This window comes from Aulonocara stuartgranti (assembly GCF_965226115.1).
Source record: "Aulonocara stuartgranti genome assembly, chromosome: 5".
Taxonomy (NCBI): Eukaryota; Metazoa; Chordata; class Actinopteri; order Cichliformes; family Cichlidae; genus Aulonocara; species Aulonocara stuartgranti.
The window spans coordinates 13,273,082-13,293,065 of record NC_138943.1 but is presented as its reverse complement, the minus strand read 5'-3'; the positions used below and the strand labels follow the sequence as shown (position 1 = coordinate 13,293,065).

General features: G+C 37.5%; 1 protein-coding gene across 1 annotated transcript; it reads left to right on the top strand.

Moving 5' to 3' along the window:
- The first annotated feature begins 4,474 nt into the window (after positions 1 to 4,474).
- On the top strand, positions 4,475 to 19,691 carry LOC309707045 (protein-glutamine gamma-glutamyltransferase E-like). Its single transcript, XM_082534129.1, has 15 exons — positions 4,475 to 4,581; positions 6,799 to 6,969; positions 9,532 to 9,786; positions 9,929 to 10,047; positions 10,469 to 10,597; positions 10,852 to 11,029; positions 12,393 to 12,528; positions 13,302 to 13,411; positions 13,707 to 13,822; positions 13,965 to 14,091; positions 14,745 to 14,992; positions 15,327 to 15,501; positions 15,607 to 15,770; positions 16,574 to 16,707; positions 19,478 to 19,691. The coding sequence occupies exons 1-15, from the start codon at positions 4,557 to 4,559 to the stop codon at positions 19,623 to 19,625; spliced, it is 2,235 nt and encodes a 744-aa protein (XP_082390255.1). The 5' UTR covers positions 4,475 to 4,556; the 3' UTR covers positions 19,626 to 19,691.
- The last annotated feature ends 293 nt before the right edge of the window (positions 19,692 to 19,984 follow it).

Genomic DNA, 19,984 nt, shown 5'->3' with positions numbered 1-19,984 from the left:
ATCATATTGTGGACCTTGGTGCAATTCCCTAGTTTGTCCTCGGTTTAAAACAGCCAATTTAGTTAATTTCTAATGCTTAATTAAACTTTCTTCTGACAGTGACAGTGAGTATGCTGGCATTATAAGTCTCCTTAAAAAATGAAAGTTGTAAAACTACATAAAAAGTTCATGGACATGAAAGTCAAAATAATCTGTACTTGGAAATTTTACGTTGACCATGTAAAACCAGTGAAAAATTGGAGGTTTACGAACAAAAGAAAAATGGAAGTGCCAAACAGATTTCACTGGAATCATTTGTGAAGGAGAGGAACGAAGCTTCCCTTGGGTGTGTTGGAGAATGTTGAGAAACAGGTGGGTGGAGTATCTCAAAACCTGATCTTATCTTTCCACGTTGCATTAAACATGAACATGCCTTATTCATGTCAGTGTTGGGCAATGTGGTTTCTTTCTATGTGTGATATAAAAGAAAAATGTTCTCAGGCTGGAACTGGACAACAAACAGTTTCAGATTAATTTTGAAACACAATGTGTGCCCATAGAAAAATAATTAAGAATTATGAGTCCTTACATGGATTATTTTGTGTGAGAAAAACACAATGTAAGCTGCGTACAAAAACATGTCATAGATCTCATTTAATCAGTACAGATAAGAAGCACAGTATGACAGCCTGATTCAAATACATATACAGAGTCTGCCTCAGAAATGGTTGTGTTAGTATTTCAGATAAGTGCATTAAAATTTGACACAGATACAATGAGAAGGTCAACATCAAGAAAACCGAAGGAAACATACTTTCATTTCATGTCAAAAACAAAGAACAGTTCAGGTAGAACATTTAAAGACTATGTAAGCTGTCTCACTGTCTCCTGTGTAGTGGCCAGTGTTGGGCAAGTTACTTTGAAAAAGTAATTAATTATAGTTACTAGTTACTTCTTCAAAGAAGTAACTGAGTTAGTAATTGAGTTACAAGACTCTAAAAGTAATTAATTACTTGAAAAGTAACTATTGCGTTACTTAAAAAACTTTTTTTTTAACCCTCTGGGGTCCAGGGTATAATAGGCCATTTTTCACTACTTTTGATTTTCCCTCCACATTTCACTGTTAAAAACTATTTACTTTGCTTTGTTTGGTATCATCCTTTTCAGCACAATCTCACGTGTCTGAATTTATAGTTATGTTTTCATTTTGACATACTGTATTAACACAATTGATCTAAAATTAGACAAAAAGCATAAAATTTGAGTAGAAAAAGTTATATTTTATGCTGTAACAACCACAAACATGTTTAATGAATTATATTTCATAACTTTAAATGCAAATATAAATTGCCAATTTTAAAATCATATGCACAGGTTTTGCAAACAAAGTTATTTGCAGCCATTTACCTTTTACCCTTTTTAAAATAATCATTTCAAACTATTTACAGAACAATCAGCTGTTCTGCATTCAATAAGATGCCACAAAAATTATTTGTGCCACTCCAAAAAATAATTTCTGTCCACTATAAAGGAGAACATCACAGCCTGACACCTGCAGACAGCAGTCGCCTCATTGTTTTGACACACAACACAAAACTATCCACAACACTACACACTAACTACACAAGACAACACATTAACTACACACTCCAAACATGCTAAACCTCACAAATCTCTCACATCTCAAAACTCGCTCTCTCTCTCTTTCTGCTCTCTCTCACTCTCTCTCTTGCCGTCACTCCTAAAACTTCCCCCTCTTCCTAAACAACCAAATGTCATGTTGCCATATTATTTTTTGATTGGTCAACATGGTGCATTTTTCCACCAACACGAAAGGGCTGGGGAGGGGGGTTTGGTCATAAGCAGAGAGTGCTTGCTAGCGCTGTCCTTAGACAGTAAACGTGATGAAACTATTGAGGAAAACACGGGTATATATTGTTTATCATGACTCTGGTTTTACGTGGCCTATCAACACAATTTAAAAACTGGTATATATCACCTTGTTGCTTTGTCATCTTGAAGTGATTGGCTTACCACGACTACTTTATTGTTCCTCAGCCAAACAGCAGCACTCAAGCGATTGTTTTGCCCCCTTAGCTCTGGGTGTTGTGCTAGAAAGTGATTGTCTGGCAGAAAGTGATTTCCATCCGCGGGAGCGCGCACAGCTTAAAGTTGTAGCGCCCAGATTACTTACGTAGTCAGTTACTTCCGTGCAACTGATATAAGGTGCGTAAACTGAACACAGCTTCAACCGTCTGTTTCTTGAAAAATAGTAACACGACCGCATTTTCTTGGTAACGGCATTGTAACGATACCGTTGTAACGATAGGAATAATAATTAGTTAGATTACTCGTTACTGAAAAAAAGTAACGCCGTTTCTTGTAACGCTGTAATTCCCATCACTGGTAGTGGCAGATCTAACCTGACATGTAAGATGTGGAAAAGCATAGATTGCAAAACCTGTATAATGAATAAAATGTTATTGGCATTTATTTCTTTTGTTTTTCTGTGTGAGTCCTAAATCATTGCCACAATAATGGGGACTAAAACTTGGAACAGGATGTGAATAAAAACATCAACATGGTCTAGAGCAGATACACCAATTCTTACTGGAATTGAAGCATATTTATGCTCCCTTAGTCACAAGACTTTGCCACAGTGGATAGCTTTGCATTTGATTGTATTTTACACTGGATGCTCTTCCAGAACTCGAGGGATAAAGCCAGAGATCTTTTCAGTTATTAGTGAATGTGAAAACTATGCTTCAGTGAAACATAAATGTACTTTTCCATCTCTTATTCCCAGGAAAATAAGTATGGTTCACAGTCCAGAATGGATTCTTACTGAATGCCAAATGAAAATCAGTACACTGAGCTCTTTCAGGGTTGGACTAACTCTCTAAGCAGTGGAAAGTGAACCCACCCCAACTTTCAATCCATACGCAGTTTCAGCACAGACACCTTTTTGATGATTCAAGAGACAAAACATAAACCAAAGAAATTACTAAATAGTCTGACATCATACAATATTAAGCAATTTTATTGCATAATCAGTGTTACATGTTTCAGTTACGTCTTTCTCATGCACAACTGCATTCAACCATGAAAGTAAACTGCATGCCAAGACCTGACCTGAAAAGCATTCCCAGGGTGTTCAAGGTTTTCATTTATTTAGTTCGTCATCGGCTTAAGTTTCATGGAGGAGGTGTGCGCACAAAATAGTATAATTACTGTAGAACAGCCATTAGGCTCGGTCACTCAGGCACGGCTGGCTGCCGGCGGAGCTCACGGGCGCGTCACTGCAACTCCCCCTGGCTTCTGCTCCACGGCTGCTGAGTGAGCCCTCATCTGGGACTCTCCTCAGCTCTTTCTGGGACAGTGGCGCGGCTGCCCCTCTGTTGGTCTTCCTTGGTCTCTTGTGTTCTGGGGGCCTCTGGATGTCTGGAGTTTTGATCTCCTCCATACCTGCTTCATGCCCTGGAGGACGGGGCTGTGGCCCCCCCACACCCTCTAGCAGATCATTACATGAAGGAACCTTTTAAAAAACAAAAAACAAACGCGTCCATGCTCACAGGTGTACACACGTGTGATCACACCCACAAACTACACCCTTTTTGGCTCCTACCTCAAAGCACACTGTGTTCTGTTGATCTTATGTGCTGCACAATAATGTTTAATATTTATTATTTACTGTCATATTCCCATACATCATTGTGATGTTGTTTATTCTATTACTCTTGTTCTCTTCTGCTTGTTTTCTTTTTTCTTTCTCAGCAGGTGATCCAGGTGATTGATATATGCTTTTTTTTTCTTTTTTTCTTTTTTTTTTTCTATTTCTGCTCATTCTGTTGGTTTTTGGTTTTTGCCCTTCTCCCCCGTCCCTCTTCTCAGCTGTTTCTCTTTCCCTCTTTCTTTCTCCCCTTCTTTCCCCCAGTCAAGTCTGTCCCATATTCAGTAAGTGAAAATAAAATAAATTTAAAAAAATTAAAATAAAAAAAAGAACAGCCATTAGTCAAATTAATGCCACTGTCATGTCACCTGATTTTATGAAGTCCCAATTTTGAAGCCTTGTCCAGAAAAACACAGTTATCTTAGCTTTCTGAAACTAGGCTTAATAACCAATCTCTCAGTTGCATATCACTAAAATTCATACTCCTTTTAGACTCTAATTAGAATCATCATTTAGAAAATGAACAATCTGTTGTATTTAATTAGAGATGGAACTAGCGAAAAAAAACCTGGATCAGCATGTTGCCTTATCCAGACTTATTATTTACACAAATTAGATAGCACTATAAAATACACTTAGGATATTCAGAAACGCGCTAATAATTCAAAGGAAACAGAATGTAATGCACTGCAGCATCATATTATCCTATGTGTGTGTTTGTGTGGGTGGCTTTTTGAACAGGGAGGAAATGGTTCATCTAGTTTGTGTAATGTAAACTGGGTGACCTGGGGCTGGGTGTGACAGCCGGTTTAAAATAAATCAGGGCTCAACCACCTGTCAGTGTGGTGCTGAGTCCCAGCCAGAGAGCTTCTCATTGTACCTGAACTGCTGTGGAAAGTCTAGAAAGATGACATCGGAGACCAAACAGTCAAGTAAGTACATTAACTTTTAGACATATATTAACTGAAGTTTATCATCATATCTTTAAGGGCTTAATGTATTCTGATTTAAATTAAATTGTTTAATTTAAATAATAACAGTTAAATAGTCTTGTCAAAAGCAGGATTGCATTTGACAAGAGTTTTAGAAAAGTTTGCACCTATTTCAAAGTTTTTATAGAGTTAAAATAAAATCGTGTTATACACTTAGTTTGCATGACCTCAGTTCTCCCAGTTTCTAGAAATCTTACTTGCAGGTGCTGGCAAATAGAAATGAATGCCTTACAACAACAGTCTTCAGAAAGTACATGCCAGAGAATGTTGTGTGAAAAGCTCACATTGACACATTAAACAGGATTTTTGCAGTTTATTCTCTTTACATACACGACAACATGCCTGTGGTCATCATGTGTCAGCCTGGAAATTCAAATATATGTTTTGCAAGTTGAAGTTAATCCAAAGTTTCAGATTCAGGCCAGTTTGGCATAAAATTTAGTTCAGGAAATCTGGAACACCTTCTAAATTTGATCGATGCCCCCATAATCAGTTTGAGTTTCGTACTCAAGTGCCCATTACATCGACGTAAGAGCAGTTGTTTTTGAATCATGTATTAGATTGTTGTGGTTATGTTTGTTTTTTTTATTCGGAAGGCATCTATAAATAATCATAAATATCAAAATATTAGTGCGCGTGATGTTTTGCCTCCCATCCAGGACCACCTCCAATATGTGACACCCTCCATCAGATTGTTTTAGAACTATCAAAAGATAAACACATCGTCTTTGTGGGTTTCAATTGTGCAGTGCAGACAGATTTAAGGCAACTGAGATTCTAGAAGGAACAAAGTAACATTTAGCAGCTCTGGAAACTGAATTAAAGATCTAAAATTTTAAGATATCAATGAGACTGTGTTAGAAATATAAATATGAACTTATGCAAACTTGTAGGCACTGCAAAAAAAATGTATGTGAAAATATTTAGAAAGTGTTCACAGACTGACTTTAATGTCACAGACAGCCAAAACTTTCTATAGATATTAAGGAGAGGTCCCTTAAATGCATTCCCTCTCTCAGGTGTTTCAGTGTGTATTTCAGGCCAACCTTCATGTATGTTTAGTAAAAAAAAATGTGTATAAATTTATCTACCCAAGGGGAGAACTCTACATGCTATAGATTTATAAGTTTAATAAATCTAAAGAAAGTTTATAGTTTTGGGGGTTTTTTCTTACTGTACACCCTTGTTAAAAATGTGAGTAATAGTGACAAAATGTAGACAGTTAACTACAATATGAAAGCAGGTGTGTGCATTTTTCCCTCCCTCACACACACCCAAACCAAACTCACCCACCACGAAATCTAAAAAACTTCATCTCTCCTAACAAAAAGTTATAAATTCACTTTTCATTTCAAACACACTGAGAACCTGTTCAATCTTGTTTCCTAACATTAAAATTAAAAGTTTGACTGTGAAAAGTACTTCTCATATCAATATAGAAAAAGACAAAGTGTTAAGATAGTCTCTCCAAACCTCACTATTTTGTGCTTAAGTGTTTTTATGAATTGTGTCTCAGTTTTCCATGTTACTTGTCAGTGCAGTGCTTTTCTATGGATTCACCTGTTCTCCTGAACATACCCGTAGGACTTAAATGTGAGGTTTGTGTTTTGTTTTGTTTTTATTACCATGCTGTTGGGGTTTGGTCGAGACACGAGCATTGTGTTCATCACTGATTCTGCCCTGTTGAGGCATGCCCAATCCATGCATATTTTTCCTGACATGTAACTTCAACTTTGTGACGTTTGGATGACTCTCATGACAGTGTTTAAATAGTTTTATCTCCACCCTGCCTTGCCCTGGGTTCCTGTCACCAAATTGCTAGATAGAATTGAGACTTTTGACAAGCTGAGGCAGTTTTTTGAGGTGAATCGAGGTCACTAAAATCTTCATCTATTTTAGCATGGAGAAGGTATCGGTGTAGCAAGCTTAAAGCCTTTTGCATCCTTCAGTTGCAAATCTTTCCAGGAAACCAAGTTAAAATGTATCAGGAGATGACAGATATTGGTCTTTTTCTTTTCTTTTTTGTTTGTTTGTTTTTTAAAGTGTCATGCCATTAAAAATAAGTTTATTAAAATAAAGACTTCACTTTGTGACCTGACTTTCAGATATTTTTGTTCACAGTTAACATTTCTATATTTTATTTTACATTTCTTGCAGTTTTTAAAGGAGTGAATCTCAACTGTGAGACAAACAACACAGAACATGGCACCAAAAAAATCTCAAAGGATCAGCTGATTGTGAGGCGAGGCCAGCGGTTCACCGTGAAAGTTGAACTGACACAGCCGTTCAACCCCAATCTTTACCCGCTCACCTTTACAGCAGTAACAGGTTGGTCCACCATTAAATGATGTTTTTTTGTTTGTTTTTTTGTAAAAAATGCAAACATATTGTATGTAAACCCTCCCAAGTTAAATCCTTATAATAAAAAATATGTCCAAAGTGTACAGAAGATGCTGTTTGATGGGCGCTGAACAAACATTTACTGACCCAAAGCTGTTGACTAGGGCTGTCACCGTTAATCACCGTCAATTAACGGCAACACCACGTTAACTCGGCATATCTCCGTTAACGGGTTAATGCGGATCACCCTTTGTGTTGGGCTGGACTGCGTCAACGGGTTAGCGCGGGTAGCTTGATTAACGTATTAGCGCAGTGTTGGCGAGTAACGGAATACATGTACAAGCGTTGCGTATTTAAAATACAAAATATGAGTAACTGTATTCTGTTACAGTTACCGTTTAAAAAGGTAGTGTTACTCTGTTGAAATAAATGGATTACACGGCGGTCTTTTCCTGTTTCATATGTTAGGCTATGCCCTCTCTGTCCTTGGTAATTCCACGCCAGTGGAAACCCAAACAAAACACGCATTAAAAGGCTCTAATGTCTGTGTCTCAATCTCGCGGCCCATGTCAACTCTACTTGCTATAATGATGTGACGAAATATTTTTTTTAATTATTGTTCAAAAATTATTTAATATAAAGGCAATAGGCACAGTGTTACAGGCATAGGCCTAAACAATGTAGCTTCATGGGCAGTATTAGCCAGTTGTAAGTAAGCTATTAAGACTCTACTCTACTCTGTGTTCGTGTTTTCCTCCGAAACAACAAATTCCGTTGGAGCGGCCTTTCAACGCCTCTCTCTGTCTCTCGCTAGCAAAGTCGACCCAGACAACAAAGTAAAGCTAGTTTTCGGCTATGAACTCGACACGGAACCTGACGTATTAGCCAGAGGACCTGTTTTATATACACGAAAAACAGTTTTCTATACGAGATCGTTGCAAAAAGCGCAGCCTTACCTAATGTCCACCCTACTGTTACTCATTTTATATTAAGATTTAAAAATCTAGTTGCTATTGGTATGGCGAGTAACCTTCAGTAATAGTAATAAATCACACAGCAATAGTACATTCATGTAGTTGTAAAAAGCATGATAATATATTAAGAAATCCAAAGTATTTAGAATACGTTACTCTCATTGAGTAATGTAAAGGAACACGTTACAAAATACATTTTGGGGCATGTATTCTGTAATCTGTAGTGGAATACATTTTAATAGTAACCTTCCCAACACTGGCAGCCCCACACAGAGGGTGATCCATGTTAACTCGTTAATGGGGATATGCTGTGTTAATGTGGATTTGGCGTTAACGTCATTTTAACGCGATTAACGCTGACAGCCCTAGTTGGGACTCAAAGCAAAAACCTCCAAGCCCATTGAAGGCACCCTTTTTGAGCTTTGGAAAGGTTTTGATCCAGGAGAAAGTCAGTCTGAGGAATTGATAGCTGCAAACTGTGCATGTTTGGTTTATATAATTTGAATTTATATTTTTTAAATTTAAATATTTAGTTTGCAGTTGTGACACTTTATAGTAAATAAAAGAGATGTTTGAATATTGATTTCCATGTATCAACAGGAGTTTGTTTATGTTTGCTTACTTTTGTTTTCTTGGTTTTTTTGTTGCTGTTATTTTTATTATTGACATTAACATTTTTGAAAGATCTGTATGGATACATATGAAGAATTTTGTGAAAATCAATACAAAATATAAATTTTAATAATAAATAACAGCTACATGTGGTTAAGTGTAGTTTAAAAAGAGGACCCAAACACAGGAACCAGAATCAGGTATTCCCAACAAAAAGCAGGTTTTACTAATGAGCTGATGGAATTAAAAAAAAAAAAAAAACTAATTGGGCAATCAGGAGAAATAATATCAGGTGAAACCCATGAGGGTGTGGCAAAAATTGAAAGGGTGAGGAAAAAGCCAGACATGACACATAAGTGAAAGGCTCTTTTTATAAATAAACTAAGCTTTACTTAAAGGTGTTTTGCCAGTTAGCACAGTTGGATATGACCACTGTTTGTCTTTTAAACTATCTTTCAGCCTTCTGTTGCAATCAAATTCAAAATGAGCATTGGGTACTGTGAAAAAGTCTTGAGCCACTCCTGGGAAATACAGCAATGAAATGAAAATTTTTACAATTCTGAGTTTGAAAAATCAGTATTCGGTATGGCCACCTCTGTTCCTCGATGCAGCCTGAACTCTATTAGGCAAGCCTTCTTGTAGTTTTAAGTAGCTTTCAATGATTGTTTTTTAAAGGTTGGCTGTCATTTATTCTATTCTCCATCAAAATGGGACAGTCTATTAATTTTGTTCTATTATGTGTTTTTCTATGAAGATATACTTTTTCTGCATTGACAGTGTGTTTGGGAACATTTTCATGCAGTAAAATTTTGTCATTTGCCCTGTGTTGACTACTGGAAATGATTCAGGTGTAACTCACACTGGTTAATGATGTCTGTCTTTCATGTACACTCTGTAGTTACAGAGTATTGTATTGTTGGTACTGTATTGTCACATCTATGATCTCTGTGAATCCTCTCTGCAGGAGAAAATCCATCTGAGGACCTGGGAACAAAGTCATGCTTTGGTATGCCAGACAGAATCCAGCGTTCGCCATCAGCAAAGGCAGTGTGGAAAGTGGAGCTAGAGAAGGGATCCAACCCACCAACAGGCTCCTTGAATTTGACCATTACCCCCCCAGCTGACACTCCAATCGGAAAGTACAACTTAACTGCCAGACATAGGGATGAGGAAACGTTGTTGGCAGAACTGGTTGTGCTCTTCAATCCCTGGTGTTCTGGTAAGTTATCTTTCTATCTGCCGACCTGTTTTCCAGGCTCTCCAGCACTGTTCATCTATTGCTGTTGTTTTCCTTAAAACCACTATTATCCATCCATTAATCCGTCTGTCTCATGTGGTTATCCCTATTCCCGCCTCTGTAGATGATTCAGTGTTTATGCAGGATGAGAAAGAGAGACAGGAGTTTGTGATGAATGAATGTGGTATAATCTACAAAGGAAGTGGGAACTACATCACATCTATTAACTGGGACTTTGGGCAGGTACAAACACACACACACACACTGTGTAGGCTTAGTAGATTTGTGATTCTAGGTTTGATAAATCGACACCGAAAAGTACCACATTAATCATGTTTTTACCAATCAGTCTTTTATTCTAAGAGTTCTATTGTTCAGTATGGTAGAGGCGCAAAAAAGATGGTCACTGTTAATGGCTTGTAGGTGTAACTCCTTAATCGGAGAGACATATATTTATATGGTGTGAGACTACTGTAGGTCATTATTAACATGCTATTATGAAGTATAGAGTAGTGACATTTTTAGATATTAGCTGCTTCAAGTTAATATTTTACTTTAGAATTAATTAGTTAATGTAAATGCTTCGATTATTTTTGACTCTGCCATTAAGTACGAATAACCTACAGCACTGTAGTTTAAGATAAGCTGCTCTCTTCCTGTCTAGTTTGAAGAGGACATGATGAAGATTTGTCTTAAGATGTTGGATGTCAACCCCAAACACCTGGCAAATGCAGCTAATGACGTTTCTGCTCGCTGTAACCCCATCTACGTCAGCCGTGTGGTCAGCGCCATGGTAGGATATTTATGTATATACATGTGTTTTGGACAGATGTACTGTATTTGAACTGCAAGTTTCACCAAGAAGGTAATTTAAAGCATTTTACATAACGTTTAAAAGGCATCATAAACAAAATAACACATTAATTATAAAGCATTACTATAAAGCATTAATTAACAAAACCTTTTGTTAATTAATGCTTTATAGTAATTTTGAGGGGAGCCAAAGCTCACTCACTCACTCACCTTTGTTTTCCTGTTTTGCTCCAGATCAACAGTATGGATGACTGTGGTGTCCTGGAGGGACGGTGGTCAGCTCCATTCTGGGGTGGAACTATACCCACTCACTGGTCTGGCAGCTATCCCATCCTCAAGCGTTGGTATAACATCGACTGCCACCCAGTCAAATATGGACAGTGCTGGGTATTTGCAGGAGTGATGTGTTCAGGTACTGGCTAACTCTGCAAGTCCTCACTTACATACAGTATCTATTTAGGTGGGTAATATGAATACATACCTAAATATCTGTTATATATACAGTATGTGTTTAGGCAAGTGAAATGAGAAATAAGAAATAAGCTGCCTTATATTGCAGGTGCTTTAGTTTACATACATTATCAACTTTGCTGGGTATACCTTTTTATTCATCCAAATATTTAATCAGCCAATCACAGGGCAACAACTCAAAAACTTAATGGCCTATAGACATGGCGAAGGTGCTCTGCGATAGACTGGCAACCTTCACAGGGTGTACCCTGCCTCTCACTCTATGGCAGGTGGGGTAGGCTCCAGCCCCCCTGCGACCCTGAATCAGATAAGCAAAGGAGAAAGGATGGCTGGATGGACATGGTAAGGAAGACCTGCTAAAGTTCAAACTGCATCAGAATTGGGGAGAAAGGTTGTATCACCTGGATGACTGAGAACCTTCACATTTAAGTGACTTTAAATGTTACGTGGTTGATCCTACCAGTCGGCTGGTCTGAGTATTTCAAAAACTGCTGATCTACTGGAATGTTTTTTCACAAACATTTCTAAGGTTTAAAGTCCTTAAAAGAGAAACTCAATAAGCAGCAGTTCTCTGGGTGAAAATGCCTTGTTGTTGATAGCCGTCAGAGGATAATGGCTTCAAGCTAATAACAGGGAAAAAATAACTCAAATAACCACTCACTACAATACAACTATGCAGAGACCTAAAGTGTAGAAACTATAAGTATAACATAAGCAGAAAACCATAAAGAGAACTAGACCCATGAGCAACAATAAATCAAAGAATATTAATTAAACCTGAAACATATGCGATATGACATCTGTCCTCGTTTGTATCAACGGTTCTGCCTGGTACTTGTGGAGCGATGGTGTCTGGGATATTTTCTTTGCAGACTTTGTCCAATTTACCAACTGAGCATCATTTAAATGCCACAGCCTACCTGAGGGTAGCCACTGACCATGTCCCTTGCTATATGACCACAGTGGATTAGAACAGTTCTGAATTTCTGAGGAATGTCTCTGTCATTTTGTTGAATATATGTATGAAGAATAAAGGCAATTGTGGAGGCAAAAGGGTCCTAGCAAGGTATATGTACCAAAGTCTCAAGTTTGTTTACAATTGCCAATTTTCTAGTGTTAATATAGGATTACACTAAAAGTCTGGTGAGCCATAGCTTTAGTGGTTTACTGATTTGTCTTTTCCTTATAACTTTCCATCACTAGGCCAGTGCAACAACATTTAACAATAAGATGCTAAACTAATGTACAATTTGACAAATATCACATTTTTAAAAAATCTGTTTTTTTAATGTTTGTATTTCCAGTAATGCGTCTGCTGGGCATCCCATGCCGTGTGGTCACCAACTACCAGTCAGCTCACGACAGCAACAAGAATCTGATCATTGATGTGTACCATGCTGACTATGGAGTGAGAGAGAAAGAGACCAAGGACAGTGTCTGGTAAGATGACACAAGCTCATATGGCTTATATTGAGAAAGCAAACAGAGAGAGATACAGATCAGAACTAAATTCTGTGGTAAAGAGTTGAACAGTTCCTTTGTACACACACACACACACACACACACACACACACACACACACACACACACACAGAGGGAGAGAGAGAGTTTCCCTGAGCATTGTACAGTCTTAATTTCTCACAGAACTAAATAAGGTTAATTTAAAAAACAGAGAGGCACTATATACAACAAACTATAATTTATCCAATTTTCAGTGGTTTTGGAAAAACAAACACCAGAAACGCTATAGAGCTACAGGGTTGACTTTCAAAAGGTTTTGCTGTTTTTTTCTGTTTTATTAGTACTCAACCACCATCTTGTTCTTGATATGTCAGACTGCATAAAAGAGGACAAATGAAATTGTGTCCAAAAGTCTAAAAGGCTTTTAATCTTCACTGTGGTTTTACAAAGTATGTCTTGTGTGCTTTGGGAGTGGTGACTTTGTCTGAAAGCTTTTAATCTGTCAATAGAAAGAATGTCCTTAGTGTGATTTATGGTGCCATTTCTCAAGCTTAGGGTAGGGTTGGGTGTTTACCTTACAATATAAAGTTCCTTGATTCAACTGTTGTTGTGATTTGGTGCTATATAAATACAATTCAATTGAATTGAAGTGAATCACCCAGCCTTCTTTGCCATGTTCTCGAGTTTTTAAAGCCACTGTTGTGTTTCCACTGACTCCAACATCAGAATTTTGTGTCATGTTTATGTTTCAGGAACTATCATGTCTGGTTAGAGTGCTGGATGAGGCGAACTGACCTGGGAAAAGATGGTAAATATGACGGCTGGCAAGTTCTGGATCCAACGCCACAGGAGAAGAGCGATGGTATGAACTCTTGTCTCCTCAGATTTTCTTCCTTTGTCTAATGACTTTTCTTTTCCTACTTTAACTATTCATTTTTTGCCAGTAAATATACCAACAATTTTTAAGTATTGTTTTTGAATGTGATATTCGATTGTGTGATTTCTTTTCATCTAGTGCTGTTAGTGATGGCAGCTCCATGGTTAGAAAGTTCCATATTTAGTGCCATGAAGTTAGAATAAAAACTACTCTGTATTAGTAAAGCATGTTTCTTTATTTAATGTTCATCTGATGGCTTTTCTTGCTTGTCCTTTTGCAGGTGTATACTGCTGCGGTCCAGCCTCAGTCAAAGCCATCCTGAATGGAGAAATCGATCTAAAATATGATGCCCCATTTGTTTATGCTATGGTCAATGCTGACTGCATTGACTGGCTGGTTAGTGAACAGAGCTGTACTACATAAATCCACAAATAACATAGTTAGCAGCACCAAAAGAGGAGCAGCCTTTAGTATAATAGCAATATTTATTATTTCAAATTTTGGTTTCTATCGTGTTTCTTTCTTTGTGTCCTGGCAGTGTAAAGCTGATGGCACAATGGTGAATATTTTCTCTGACACCAAGAGAATCGGACAGAATATCTCCACCAAGGCTGTTGGCTCCAACACAAGGCTGGACATCACAGACAGCTACAAGTACAAGGAAGGTGGGTTCACCTAAAAGACGTGTTTCTTGAAGACTTAAATGGAGAATTTTGTTCTTTACCATCCTGATATTATGAAAGTAGATCTCACAAGGGACATGACACTGGTAATGATTTGTCAGTCAGAAGTTACCACTGTTATACCACCCCTATTTATAAAATGAGCATTTTGATGTGTCACATAAATCCTGAAATGAGCATGTGAGACCAAAATGTTAATTAAGGTCACAGATCAACAGAGTGGTAGTGTAAAAAAAAAAATTGTCCTTTATTTATCCAGGTAAAAAATCTCATTGAGATTAAAAATCTAATTTCCAAGAGAGACCTGGCATCATGGCAACAAAAATTAAAATTCATGAACAGAACAGGATGTTGCATCCGCCTTTTTATATACAGTCCATTGTGCTAAGTTAGGCTGTCTTTGGTTCTTTGAATGACAGATAGTATTCGGTTAAAAAAAATACTATATAAACCTTGTTTTAACGGTTCACTAGCGATCTGCAAAGAGATTACAAATAAAAATGGGTTTGGTGACTGTGTTCTCTGTTTTCTGATACTAATAAGAAGGTTAAATAAAACCTTTTGGTCAAGACATAGTAGAAATTCTTTAACAAAATTAATTTTCACTCTCACTCTAAAACTTTCCACTCTTACAGGGTCTAATGAGGAGAGAACTGTATTTAGATATGCCCTCACCAGAGATTACTCCAGAGATGAAGAGGAAAAGAACAATAGAGGGACAAATAATCCAATCCAGAATGGAGGAACAACAAGTGGAACTGGGATTGGAGGAACAACAAATGGAACTGGGAATGGAGGGAGGGGAGGGAACAACACAGAGACTACAAATAATACAAATGACAGCATCCTTCCACTTCCACAAATATCCATGCAAATTGAAGAGGTACATCTCAGTTCCTTATATATGTTTTTATTTTTAGAGCTATTCAAGTAGATCTTAAATATATTTTAGTATTTACCTTTATCTTTGTTGTGTGAATTTCTGTCTACTTTTTACGAATGTAGCAGTGACCTTTTTTCCACTGTTAACATTTTTTCTATTAACAAAAAAATAAGAACTCCCAGAAATACATACGAACAGGGTCAGTGTCAAAAATCTGAGTTTCTCCTCACTGTGCCGCCTGCGTAAATCCCAACAGTACTTTAGGCATTGAGGCAACTGTTGTTGTGATTTGGCGCTGTATAAATAAAATTGAATTGAATTTGTGGTGCTGCAGGTATCCAAGCCAATGGACGGTCAGGACGTGAGTCTGAAGCTGGTGCTGAACAGTGTGAGCCGCACTGCCAGGCCTGTGTCCATCAATATCAGCGTCCAGGCCATGAGATACAATGGCTCACCGTTTGAAAACATCCAGACTGAGACAAATGAAGAGACACTGCAGCCTGGGAAAGGTGGGTAAATTGCTGAGGAGTTTCTCACAAGTGTTTTTATTTATTTGTCCTGGTGGGGGGACTGCAACAACTATAATTGTCTCTCACTCCCTCTGTCTGCTCCAGATCTGTCCATTCCTATCTTGGTCCCCTTCTTGGTGTACCACAAACACATGGTAGGCTCTGACAGCATGAAGATTTCAGCTGTAGTCACAGATAAGCTGGAGCCAGGAAATGTATACCTAGCAGTGAATGATGTCATTCTGTTGAATCCTCCTATGTCCATCACAGTGAGTAAAAAACTACCATCTCTGTGTCTCCTTAATCATTATGTTGCTTTGTTCGAAGTAACTGTCACATTAGCTGACTGCTGTTGATTGTTGATAAAATAATATATTATACTTAATATATACATACTCCTCTAAATACTCTTATAATATAATTATACTTAACTATGTTATATGCCTTTAAATAAATATAGAATATAATTTCTAATATATATATATATATATGTGTGTATATATATGTATGTATATGTGTCTATATGTATGCATGTGTATATATATATATAAAACTAAAGTCTGCAACTATGCCAGCATCTATTCAGGCTGTTCTTGGCCAAAGGAGGACTTTGAGCAAATAATGCTTCAGCTGACATGTTTCTTTTTGTTTTTTTGTTGTTGTTTTTGTTCACAAGTGCGTTAGATGCATAAAAGCTTGCTAAAGTAGCACAAAACAAATAAATAAAATAACTAGCTATAAGTTGGTATAGCTCAAACTGAGCCTGACCTATATAGATGATGAGTCAGTTCCTATTTATACAGTTCATCTTCAGCAGCTTTGGTCTCTATACCAAATTTTGTGTTTGTCCATTAAGGATTGAAATGTGACTCCTGTATCTGTAATTTTATATGATGTGGGCTATCATGTTTATTTTTCATGCATTGCTAATGGTAAAAAAAGAGGCTGGATAAACTGAAGGTATAATTTGTAGTTTATATTTTCAAGCAGGTTGGAATCAAAACTGGACATGCAAAGATTTTTACATTGTTTTACTGACTAATAAGTAAACAGTGAGATTTTTGTTTTTCAGGTTAATGGTCCAGTGAGACTGAACCAAAGGACAGTTGCTGAAGTAGTTTTCATGAACCCAATCAACAAGATGCTGACGGACTGCACTCTGACTATCTCTGGAAGTGGTCTAGTGGATGGGGAGGAAACATGCATGTATGTGTGAAAGATCTGCTACCTTAATTATTTATTTTGAGCCAAGAGGGAAAGGCAGTAAAAATACTGACTGTGTGAGTGAATGGGTCAATGCTCTATCATTAAGACAGGAAAATCTAGAATTTAATTTTTATTCTTTCTCCTGCAGCCTCTGGAAGTGTTTAAGGGTCTGAGAGTAACATGAAGATTAAATATAAAAACAGAATGGTAAATGGACTGGTTCTTATATAGCGCTTTTCCACTCTTCTGAGGACTCAAAGCGCTTTACACAACTTGTGCATTCACCCATTCGCACAAGCACAACTGACATTCACACACATTCATACTCCGATGAATGCATCGGAGAGCAATTTCGGGTTAGTATCTTGCCCAAGGATATTTGGCATGCAGACTAGGGGAAGCCGGGAATCGAACCACCAACCTTCCGATCAGTAGATGACCTGCTCTACCACCTGAGCTACAGCCACCCAAATTTGAATTCACAAGTACAAATGGGTTGCTTGTCTCTCTAATATTGATAAAAACCTGCTCTGGAGCGGTTTAGGTCTGCAGCATAAGTTACATAACTATAAACAACAGTGAGAAGCAAACCACCTTTATAACGCTGAAAAACAAGTGTTAGCTCTGACGTTACCTGAATAAGCCCAAATCCTGCTTCATAGTACAGGCCTCAGGACTTTCTAAAGAACGTAGCCCCAGCAAAATCCCTTGAAGGAATAATGATAAGAGGGTCATCTCTTTGTAAAAGTCTTTTCCGCAGTCTGAAGTTTTCAGATTTTACTTTTTCTTTTTAAAAAAACTTTATTTAAAGTAAACAAGTTTACATATAAAATGCACATACACATACAATTACATATACAAAACCTTGAGCACATACAAAAGGGAGAAACAAGGAGGAAAATCTAGCATCTGAGTCCACACAACGCTCACAAGACTTACAGTTTTAATTCGTTCCAGGGGAAAACTTTCCCAAGTTTCAGGTCCATTGTTCGTCTTCTCCGAAGGTCTGTAATGATATGTTTACTCACCACATCACTACTTATCATCTTTTGTTCTAACACTCCTTTGGCACGAGTTTTCCAAATATGTGTGTTTATTACACACATTACTAACCAAAAGAGTCTCCTTTTGTCGTCACACATTTTTTCTTTAAACAAACCATATTTAACTGCTTTAATATTAACATCCACATCATAGCCAATTTCTGTCATTTTCTGCCTGATCTCAGTTGTCCTATAACAATCCAATAGGAGATGTTCTAGGGTCTCATCTTCATCACAACCTGTCATAGGACATTTCATGGTGGTAACAAAACAACTCCATTTTACCACCGCTCTCACAGGGAGGCGCCCGAGCGAGATGAGCCATACCACGTCTCTCATGCTTTCAGATAATAATTTGTCTTGTATATTTTTAACTATTGAAAGGTTTTCATCTTCATTTGCATACTTATATTGAATTACACCTTCATTTTTGGTTTCATTAATTTTTTTATAGATATTTTTCGTATTATCTTGGAGAAAATTTAAACTATATTGTTCCCATTGACTTGATAAGTCACCGAACATAAGTCTGTGGTATGGAACACCCGCTCTGGCCCTGCCCCTTTTCTTTTGCCACAATTGCTCCTTCCCTCGAACCCACGGGGCACCCCGAGAAATTGCGCTTTGAGTAATTTTTATAAAAGGAATTCGCAAAACAATCTCTAAGTCTGGGGCTCCCAAGCCCCCGTGCTTCCTACTCTTGTACATAAATTTCCTCTTAGTCACTTCTCGATTGGATCCCCAGATAAATTTAATGCACATCTTACTTATTTTCATTACAGTTGTTCTCGGGGGAGGAAAAATTGCGGCAAGGAAAAGAAGTTTCGAAATTATGTGTGTTTTTACAATATTAATACGTGTTTTATAATTTGTATCTTTATTTTCCCATTTCATAATTTCCATTTTAATTTCATTTTCTTTCTTATTCCAATTTAGTAAACTAGAGTCAGTATTATCAATCCATATACCCAGAATTTTAATCTCCCTACAAAGAGAGATCATCATTTTAGGTTGTCTGGTCGGATGTCCAAGCCACACCCCTTCAGTTTTGTCTTGGTTCAGTTTGGCACCTGATGCCTGTTCGTAGTGGTGTAATATCTCCATAACTGAAGACAGTTCGTTTTGGTTTCTAATTATCACCGTCACGTCATCTGCATACGCCAAAGCTGCGATTTTAAGGGATTTATCAAGGACGTATCCCTTGATCCGTTTATCATCATTTATCCTTTTCAATAAGGGATTAATTGCAAGGACATATAACGCAGCACTCAAAGGACATCCTTGTTTAACCCCGCACTCAGCACTAAAAGGGGATGAGAGCTTTCCATTTACCTTAACTTGCACTAGGGACTTTTTATAAATCAATTGGATAATAGAAATAAATTGGTCCGGAAAATTATAAGCTTTCATTACTTTCCATAAATAAGAGTGGGAAACAGAATCAAAAGCCCTCCTTTGATCTAATCCTAAAATGCAGAGTTCTGAATCCTTTCCATTATAAATAATTTCTCTTAACATACTTAAGTTATCCCACATCAATCGTCCCTTAATTGCGCATGTTTGTTCTTTTTCAATGATAACCATATCTCAACATTATTTGGATGTCTGGCAAAGTTGTCTTTTCAACAGGCTTCTAGCGAGTTGTTACTGTGTATAAAATGTTATGTCAAATCCACAAACTAAACATCAACCTTAACAGTTCTGTATTACTCTTATGTTTCCCACAGACTTCCAAATCTGAGGCCAAGCAACAGGATACGTATCCAGTTGCCCTTTTTTCCCAAGAAGACCGGAAAGAAAACTCTCATGGCTGACTTTGACTGCTCCTCCTTCAGAGACCTCAAGTGCACCTGCACTTTTGATGTTCTACCATAAAACCTACCAGTTTATTTCAGGCTTTTCATTCATTCATTCATTTTTACACAACTCTGTGTGTGTGTATATATATATATATATATATATATATATATATATATATATACGGCGAAACAACTAGTAGCTCAGTGTTCCAACATTCGAAAGAAGGGACTGCTCTCACAGCTAGAGATTGACGAGGTACAACACAAATGCTACGGCAAGGAGGAGTCAGGACGCCAGGTCAGGGGGGAGATATCATCACCCCCACCCGAGATTGGGTACATAGCCCCAAGTGCGATAGGAGAAGGATCGTTGAGTGCCAGAGGAACTGACCTGAAAAATAGGATCATGGCCAAGCTTGAAACCTGGATCCCCCG